The 10,324-nt window shown below is 45.5% G+C and overlaps 1 protein-coding gene across 1 annotated transcript; it reads left to right on the top strand.

Annotated features, from left to right (window-relative positions):
• Positions 1 to 263: 263 nt before the first annotated feature.
• On the top strand, positions 264 to 725 carry LOC311129051 (urocortin-3-like; the record flags this gene model as incomplete). Its single annotated transcript, XM_084161311.1, has 1 exon — positions 264 to 725. The coding sequence occupies one exon, from the start codon at positions 264 to 266 to the stop codon at positions 723 to 725; it is 462 nt and encodes a 153-aa protein (XP_084017437.1).
• Positions 726 to 10,324: the final 9,599 nt, after the last annotated feature.

The raw sequence follows: 10,324 nt of genomic DNA, 5'->3' as shown, positions 1-10,324 counted from the left end.
TGAATGTAGGTACATATTTCAATGTCATTAACTTAAAGTATTGATCGGATCAGACCTTTTTAAACCATGAAGTGTGGCTTTATATCATTTTCAATAGGGAGGACAATAACGCATAAAACTGAGCTACTCTTTGGAATATTTTCTTTAGGCATGGTGAACATGGAGAGGGATATATTTGTCAGATAATTGGGGACTTTTAAAGTTTAGTGACCAATAAACTGACCGTTTTCTCTCTCTCTCTCTCTCCGGCCGCCTAGGACATCATGATGCCGTTCCTAAGAACCCTACTTGTGCTGGCTGTTCTGTGCGCGCCATCCTCCAGCCTCTGTCTCAGACTGTACCAGAGCGACTCCAACCTCCTATGTGACGACGACATACTAGCTGAGGTACAGAGGAACAACGTTCCCAGTGACGAGTTCCCAGTGTCGGATAGCTGGGGCTCCCTCTTCAAATCCGGAGACACTCTCTCCTCCGCAGAGTCGCGCGAGAAAAGGACGTCGACTTACCCTGCCAACTACAGGTTTCTCAGTCAGACGCAGCTAAGGAGTAAGATGTTCCAGAACAGCGTAAAGAATGACCGGCTGAGCAAGTTTACCCTCTCTCTAGATGTGCCCACCAACATCATGAACATTCTCTTTGACATCCAAAAGTCGAAGAACCTGCGCGCAAAAGCGGCCGACAACGCGCGTCTGATGGCGCAGATTGGACGAAGAAAGCGACAGTAGCCCATCTCTCCAACGGTTGAAGCCGCTACCCTGATTTACCATTACATATTAGATTTTCACTCTGACAAATGAAGTTTGCTGGAAGTTGTATTTTTCCTCAAATCGACCTTTCAGATGCAGTATTTGTTAGATGTTTTTTTCTGTGTGTATTTTATGCACATAAATGGTTGCCTTCACTTTGAGTATGATCTAGCAAACTTAAATCAGAAACATAGGGATTATTGAGATTGACTTTTCTGAAGTACAATTGGAGTATTTACGGCATAGGCCTATTATATTTTAGAATCACTTAAATGTAATGAAAATCAAAAGACAATCGAGATTATTTTGAACTAGGCTACACACTGAATGATTTTCACGTCTGTTCAGAATATAAATGTAAATTAATTAAAATGAAAGTTTTTTCAAGATAAGGATAGGCTATACTTCTAAAGTCTTCTACTGGAGTGTTAAAGGTCGAATCAGGAAATGTGGTCTAATGAAAGGTGTCTTAGAAATTAGATAAGGCAAATGAAAATGGGAAATATGTAAATATAGGATATGCATAAAAGCAGTGGGTAAACTAATTAGCCTGTCAATGGAAATGGGTTGCATTTCTTCGCAATTGTGCCCGCGTTTTATAGGAAAAGCAAGGCATGCATATGCTTGAAATACAGGACAGTACGGTACAATACAAATTATGTGAACAAATTGCATTCATTGAAATACGCACGCATGTTGCGGCGTTTTTAGTGTAAAGAGAAGCGAGTTAGCCTATATAACTTTGTGAATAGACGCTAGAATATGAAATGTTTATGAGTTATTTCAAGGTAAATGCATGGTAGCCTCAATGTTTGATCATCAAATGTCTGTTATTTTTATACGCAAAGGGATTATTTTTCCTAAAATAAAAGCAGATGAATTAAACTTTGTCTTCAATAACGGCCATTTTCACATTTAGAAGGTGTTGGAATTGAGGTGTTAGGCATAACCAAGTCAGTCAGTCAGCCAATGGAAAACAACAGCTTTGTCTATATGAACTATATATATATTATAGGCCCTATATGTGCTATAGCTTTCAGGTGCGTTAAACACACACACACACACACACACACACACACACACACACACACACACACACACACATACACACACAGTTGGGAGTCATCAGTGACCGTTACATTTCTTTGTCTCTGTATATTTTATTATATATGACATTATCTTATTTTAAAAATCGCATTTATTATGACAACAACAAATAAGCCTGTGTGCAAACTTTAAGGTGTGAACCAGTTGCATGTTAACGTTTTTTGTCATGAACCTTGTTCTGGAGGCAGCTCTGCAGAGTGGTCACTAGCTGGCACAGCCACTAAGTCGTAAGGTCTGATTTTAAACCTAACCCTAACCCTAACCTTAACCACACTGCTAACCCTAATGCCTAACACGAACCTTAAATTAAGACCAAAAAGCATATTTTTGTTTTCATTAATTCGTACAATATAGTACATTTTGACTTTGCAGCTGGCCTATCTAAGGGGAAATCGCTCAGTTCTGCCTCCAGGAGAAGACTCATGACAATAAACGTCTAGACGTCTAAACGTCAGACTAAAAACAGAGAGGAAGAGAAAGAGAAGAGGCCCAACTCGGCGGAAAATCTGTCTCCCTCCAGCAGGTGGCGTTATTTTGTTGTTTCGCCACCAAGCAAGGGTTTTTTGTATGGAGGTCATGGAGAGTGTCGAATTTGGTCAACAAAAAAATGTATGGCTTATTTGCTACCTGAGGTTTATTTGATCAAATAGAAGCTTTGTAATGCTTAAGTTGTTACGAGTGTACTGATATAAGTAGGACACATGACATCCCGGTAAGTCTGAGAAAAAACGCTTCATATCAGAGTTGTCTCGAGATGGCTATGCATATTCATGACATGAGGCTAGTAGCATAGCATCTCTTTCCATTGAATACAGGAGGTTGAAGTCAACAACCCTCGTTGAATATTCAAAAAAGGAGTACAATAATGAGATTTATGTATCCACCAATCCAAAGAAAGGATAGGCGGGAGCTAGACAGCCTGCTGTGCCTCTTTGTGGACAATGACTCCCATTGTTAGGGCGGAGAGACACGTATCTTGTCAGTATATCCATAATCTTTGCTACATTTACATTTACATTTACGTCATTTAGCAGACCCTCTTATCCAGAGCGACTTACAAATTGGTGCATTCACCTTATAGCCAGTGGGATAACCACTTTACAATGTTTTTTTGTTGTTGTTTTTTTTTGGGGGGGGGGGGGGGGAGTAAGGGTGGGGTAGAAGGATTACTTTATCCTATCCCAGGTATTCCTTAAAGAGGTGGGGTTTCAAATGTCTCCGGAAGGTGGTGAGTGACTCCGCTGTCCTGGCGTCGTGAGGGAGCTTGTTCCACCATTGGGGTGCCAGAGCAGCGAACAGTTTTGACTGGGCTGAGCGGGAACTATGCTTCCGCAGAGGTAGGGGAGCCAGCAGGCCAGAGGTGGATGAACGCAATGCCCTCGTTTGGGTGTAGGGACTGATCAGAGCCTGAAGGTACGGAGGTGCCGTTCCCCTCACAGCTCCGTAGGCAAGCACCATGGTCTTGTAGCAGATGCGAGCTTCAACTGGAAGCCAGTGGAGTGTGCGGAGGAGCGGGGTGACGTGAGAGAACTTGGGAAGGTTGAACACCAGACGGGCTGCGGCATTCTGGATGAGTTGTAGGGGTTTAATGGCACAGGCAGGGAGCCCAGCCAACAGCGAGTTGCAGTAATCCAGACGGGAGATGACAAGTGCCTGGATTAGGACCTGTGCCGCTTCCTGTGTAAGGCAGGGTCGTACTCTCCGAGTGTTGTAGAGCATGAACCTACAGGATCGGGTCACCGCCTTGATGTTAGCGGAGAACGACAGGGTGTTGTCCAGGGTCACGCCAAGGCTCTTCGCACTCTGGGAGGAGGACACAACGGAGTTGTCAACCGTGATGGCGAGATCATGGAACAGGCAGTCCTTCCCCGGGAGGAAGAGCAGCTCCGTCTTGCCATCGTTCAGCTTGAGGTGGTGATCCGTCATCCATACTGATATGTCTGCCAGACATGCAGAGATGCGATTCGCCACCTGGTTATCAGAAGGGGGAAAGGAGAAGATTAGTTGTGTGTCGTCAGCGTAGCAATGATAGGAGAGGCCATGTGAGGATATGACAGAGCCAAGTGACTTGGTGTATAGAGAGAATAGGAGAGGGCCTAGAACTGAGCCCTGGGGGACACCAGTGGTGAGAGCACGTGGTGCGGAGACAGCTTCTCGCCACGCCACTTGGTAGGAGCGACCGGTCAGGTAGGACGCAATCCAAGAGTGAGCCGCGCCGGAGATGCCCAGCTCGGAGAGGGTGGAGAGGAGGATCTGATGGTTCACAGTATCAAAGGCAGCAGACAGGTCTAGAAGGACAAGAGCAGAGGAGAGAGAGTTAGCTTTAGCAGTGCGGAGAGCCTCCGTGACACAGAGAAGAGCAGTCTCAGTTGAATGACCAGTCTTGAAACCTGACTGGTTTGGATCAAGAAGGTCATTCTGAGAGAGATAGCAAGAGAGTTGGCTAAAGACGGCACGCTCAATAGTTTTGGAGAGAAAAGAAAGAAGGGATACTGGTCTGTAGTTGTTGACATCAGAGGGATCGAGTGTTGGTTTTTTGAGAAGGGGTGCAACTCTCGCTCTCTTGAAGACGGAAGGGACATAGCCAGCGGTCAAGGATGAGTTGATCAGCGAGGTGAGGTAAGGGAGAAGGTCACCGGAGATGGTCTGGAGAAGAGAGGAGGGGATAGGGTCAAGCGGGCAGGTTGTTGGGCGGCCTGCCGTCACAAGTCGCAAGATTTTATCTGGAGAGAGAGGGGAGAAAGAAGTCAAAGCATAGGGTAGGGCAGTGTGAGCAGGACCAGCAGTGTCATTTGACTTAACAAACGAGGATCGGATGTCGTCAACCTTCTTTTCAAAATGGTTGACGAAGTCATCCACAGAGAGGGAGGAGGGGGGGGGGGGGGGGGGGGGGAAGGATTCAGCAGGGAGGAGAATGTGGCAAAGAGCTTCCTAGGGTTAGAGGCAGATGCTTGGAATTTAGAGTGGTAGAAAGTGGCCTTAGCAGCAGAAACAGATGAAGAAAACGTAGAGAGGAGGGAGTGAAAAGATGCCAGGTCCGCAGGGAGTCTAGTTTTCTTCCATTTCCGCTCAGCTGCCCGGAGCTCTGTTCTGTGAGCTCGCAATGAGTCATCAAGCCACGGAGCTGGAGGGGAGGACCGAGCCAGCCGGGAGGATAGGGGGCATAGAGTCAAAGGATGCAGAAAGGGAGGAGAGGAGGGTTGAGGAGGCAGAATCAGGAGATTGGAGGGAGAAGGATTGAGCAGAGGGAAGAGATGATAGGATGGAAGAGGAGAGAGTAGCGGGAGAGAGAGAGCGAAGGTTGCGACGGCGCATTACCATCTGTGTAGGGGCAGAGTGAGTAGTGTTGGAGGAGAGCGAGAGAGAAAAGGATACAAAGTAGTGGTCGGAGACATGGAGGGGAGTTGCAGTGAGATTAGTAGAACAACAGCATCTAGTAAAGATGAGGTCAAGCGTATTGCCTGCCTTGTGAGTAGGGGGGAACGGTGAGAGGGTGAGGTCAAAAGAGGAGAGGAGTGGAAAGAAGGAGGCAGAGAGAAATGAGTCAAATGTAGACGTAGGGAGGTTGAAATCCCCCAGAACTGTGAGGGGTGAGCCATCCTCAGGAAAGGAACTTATCAAGGCGTCAAGCTCATTGATGAACTCTCCAAGGGAACCTGGAGGGCGATAGATGACAAGGATATTAAGCTTAAATGGGCTAGTGACTGTGACAGCATGGAATTCAAATGAGGAGATAGACAGATGGGTCAGGGGAAAAATTGAGAATGTCCACTTGGGAGAGATGAGGATTCCTGTGCCACCACCCCGCTGACCAGATGCTCTCGGGGTATGCGAGAACACATGGTCAGACGAGGAGAGAGCAGTAGGAGTAGCAGTGTTTTCAGTGGTAATCCATGTTTCCGTCAGCGCCAAGAAGTCGAGGGACTGGAGGGTAGCATAGGCTGAGATGAACTCTGCCTTGTTGGCAGCAGAACGGCAGTTCCAGAGGCTGCCTGAGACCTGGAACTCCACGTGGGTGGTGCGTGCAGGGACCACCAGGTTAGAGAGGCAGCAGCCACGCGGTGTGAGGCGTTTGTGTAGCCTGTGCGGAGAGGAGAGAACAGGGATAGGCAGAGGCATAGTTGACAGGCTGCAGCAAATGGCTACAATAATGCAGAGGAGATCGGAATGAAATGAACTAAACATCTGGGAAAGGAGAGAGCGGGGCCTCCCTCACCACAACTCCCAAATATAACTCTCCCAACTTCCACCTCAGAAACTATAATTGTTGTAAACTACAGCGGTTCAATGTTTTCTAGGAATAGACTAACTTAGTTTATTCAGCTAGCTAACTAGGTGCAGTATTATTCCGTGAAAATCGTCCGGGCACCTAGTCATAAGATGCCACAGCCAGCTAGCATGCCGGACTCCAACAACACGGTTTAGCGCCAATACTCAGCCACAACAAACCACCAGTGTATCAACACGCAAGCAGATCGTTCGTGTCCGTGTCTAACGTTGTGGGTTAGTCCCGACAGCTTGAGAGAGTCCGTCGTCAACTTTTTCAGCCAATTAGTTAGCTAGAATAGTTAGCAAACTAGCTAGCCATTGCTTTCAGACAAAGAAGAACCCCTCCTTTCACGGCACGAACACACAGAGAGAGCCAAACTAACGTTAACTAGTCACCCATGTCCCGAATTCCTTGAACGACTCGGGCTATCAATATGTAAAAAACAAAACACAAATGTAGGTTATGACTTACCCCTAGCAGCTACTGTTAGCTAGCCAAGTGCAAAGCTAGCCACTGAATTGACTCAGCCAGTTCGCGTCTGTTCGCTCGGTCGTTCCAGCTATTGTTTACTAGTAGCTATCCAGGTAGCAACAAGCTAGCTAAATATCAAGCACAGTAGCCACTTGCTACCTAACGTTAACGGTTCAGACAATGAGGTTAGAAAACAGCTGAATGGTAGGCAATTATTGTATGTAATTATTGTAGGCAGCCAGCTGGCGTAAATACAGGCACTCTCAGGCGTGAAACAACTATACCGTTGCTAATGGCTACTCGCCAGCTAGTCCAGGTAGTGGGTTAGCTAGCTAGCTTCGTGCTACACCGGGCACAGCCGAATACAATACTAACCTACAATAATTACATACAACAACCCACGATAACTACCTACACCTACTACTAGTTCTGCTCTTTACTGAGGGAGGAGGAGGATGATGAGGGGGCAATGTGGTAATTTGTGTGTAAGCTCAGGTTTTCTGGGTCTCTATGTTTTTGGTTAGATATGTTTCTCAATTCCTTTCTTAGGTATTTGCATTCTTCATCAAACCATTTGTCATTGTTGTTAATTTTCTTAGGTTGTCTGCTTGAAATTTTTAGATTTGATAGGGAAGCTAAAAGCTCAAATATACTGTTTAGGCGTTCTACTGCCAAGTTTACACCTTCACTATTACAGTCGAACGTTTTGTCCAGGAAGTTGTTTTTTAGGGGGTAGATAAACTTTAATATTGCAGATAGATTGTAACTTCAATCAATGTAATTGTCTGCATCACTTCCAATCCCCCATATTATTATTTTTTTTCTCGCATATATATATACACTGCTCAAAAAAATAAAGGGAACACTTAAACAACACAATGTAACTCCAAGTCAATCACACTTCTGTGAAATCAAACTGTCCACTTAGGAAGCAACACTGATTGACAATACATTTCACATGCTGTGCAAATGGAATAGACAACAGGTGGAAATTATAGGCAATTAGCAAGACACCCCCAATAAAGGAGGGGTTCTGCAGGTGGTGACCACAGACCACTTCTCAGTTCCTATGCTTCCTGGCTGATGTTTTGGTCACTTTTGAATGCTGGCGGTGCTTTCACTCTAGTGGTAGCATGAGACGGAGTCTACAACCCACACAAGTGGCTCAGGTAGTGCAGCTCATCCAGGATGGCACATCAATGCGAGCTGTGGCAAGAAGGTTTGCGGTGTCTGTCAGCGTAGTGTCCAGAGCATGGAGGCGCTACCAGGAGACAGGCCAGTACATCAGGAGACGTGGAGGAGGCCGTAGGAGGGCAACAACCCAGCAGCAGGACCGCTACCTCCGCCTTTGTGCAAGGAGGAGCAGGAGGAGCACTGCCAGAGCCCTGCAAAATGACCTCCAGCAGGCCACAAATGTGCATGTGTCTGCTCAAACGGTCAGAAACAGACTCCATGACGGTGGTATGAGGGCCCGACGTCCACAGGTGGGGGTTGTGCTTACAGCCCAACACCGTGCAGGACGTTTGGCATTTGCCAGAGAACACCAAGATTGGCAAATTCGCCACTGGCGCCCTGTGCTCTTCACAGATGAAAGCAGGTTCACACTGAGCACATGTGACAGACGTGACAGAGTCTGGAGACGCCGTGGAGAACGTTCTGCTGCCTGCAACATCCTCCAGCATGACCGGTTTGGCGGTGGGTCAGTCATGGTGTGGGGTGGCATTTCTTTGGGGGGCCGCACAGCCCTCCATGTGCTCGCCAGAGGTAGCCTGACTGCCATTAGGTACCGAGATGAGATCCCGTTGTGAGACCATATTTTGGTGCGGTTGGCCCTGGGTTCCTCCTAATGCAAGACAATGCTAGACCTCATGTGGCTGGAGTGTGTCAGCAGTTCCTGCAAGAGGAAGGCATTGATGCTATGGACTGGCCCGCCCGTTCCCCAGACCTGAATCCAATTGAGCACATCTGGGACATCATGTCTCGCTCCATCCACCAACGCCACGTTGCACCACAGACTGTCCAGGAGTTGGCGGATGCTTTAGTCCAGGTCTGGGAGGAGATCCCTCAAGAGACCATCCGCCACCTCATCAGGAGCATGCCCAGGCGTTGTAGGGAGGTCATACAGGCACGTGGAGGCCACACACACTACTGAGCCTCATTTTGACTTGTTTTAAGGACATTACATCAAAGTTGGATCAGCCTGTAGTGTGGTTTTCCACTTTAATTTTGAGTGTGACTCCAAATCCAGACCTCCATGGGTTGATAAATTTGATTTCCATTGATAGTTTTTGTGTGATTTTTTTGTCAGCACATTCAACTATGTAAAGAAAAAAGTATTTAATAAGATTATTTCATTCATTCAGATCTAGGATGTGTTATTTTAGTGGTCCCTTTATTTTTTTGAGCAATGTATATATATATACAGTGAGGGAAAAAAGTATTTGATCCCCTGCTGATTTTGTACGTTTGCCCACTGACAAAGACATGATCAGTCTACAATTTTAATGGTAGGTTTATTTGAACAGTGAGAGACAGAATAACAACAAAAAAATCAAGAAAAATGCATGTCAAAAATGTTATAAATTGATTTGCACTGTATATCCTCACTACATGTTCGTCGTCAAACCCACTGGCTCCAGGCCATCTATAAATCACTACTAGGCAAATCCCCGCCTTATCTTAGCTCATTGGTCACCATAGCAGCACCCACCCGTAGTCTGTGCTCCAGCAGGTATATCTCACTGGTCATTCCCAAAGCCAACACCTCCTTTGGCCGCCATTCCTTCCAGTTCTCTGCTGCCAATGACTGGAACGAATTGCAAAAATCTCTGAAGCTGGAGACTCTTATCTCCCTCACTAACTTTAAGCATCAGTTGTCAGAGCACCTTACCGATCACTGCACCTGTACACAGACCATCTGAAATTAGCCCACCCAACTACCTCATCCCTATATTGTTATTTATTTTGCTCTTTTGCACCCCAGTATCTCTATTTGCACATAATCTCTTGCACATCTAGCATTCCAGTGTTAATACTAATTGTAATTATTTTGCACTATAGCCTATTTATTGCCTTACCTCCATAACTTGCTACATTTGCACACACTGTATATATATTTTCTGTTGTATTTTTTTTGACTTTATGTTTTTTTACCCCATATGTAACTCTGTGTTGTTGTTTTTATCGCACTACTATGCTTTATCTTGGCCAGGTCGCAGTTGTAAATGAGAACTTGTTCTCAACTGGCTTACCTGGTTAAATAAAGGTGAAATAAAAATAAATAAAAATATTTCCCTTTATTACTTTCCAACCCCACCATCCCTTCCCTAATTGGAGTAAACTAGTGAACAACAATGCTTAGGCCTCTACTTCATGCTTATACATACTATATACATTTTATGGACACAGTCAATAAATATATTTTGTTTGTTTTTACTCCTGAACTTCCTCCGATCATTTTCATGATGTCCATTTGGTATGCTTCTATATGCCATATCTTTCTAACTGTGCTCTTTCACAAAAGCTCACAATATATAACCTATATACTTATTATGGACACAGCATGTCTTACACTAGTTATCTTTTTGTTATTAGTTGTTGTTATTAGTCCCATCCTTCAGCTCCATTCAACACCTCCCATCTATCTCTTAACACCATCTTTAGCATTTCTTAATATTGTGTAGTTCCTTTGGCTTTGATGCCTCATGATTGAGTATTGCTGTGTTCACGT

This window comes from Coregonus lavaretus (assembly GCF_964263955.1).
Source record: "Coregonus lavaretus genome assembly, chromosome: 5".
NCBI classification, from domain to species: domain Eukaryota; kingdom Metazoa; phylum Chordata; class Actinopteri; order Salmoniformes; family Salmonidae; genus Coregonus; species Coregonus lavaretus.
This window is presented reverse-complemented; position numbering and strand designations above follow the sequence as displayed.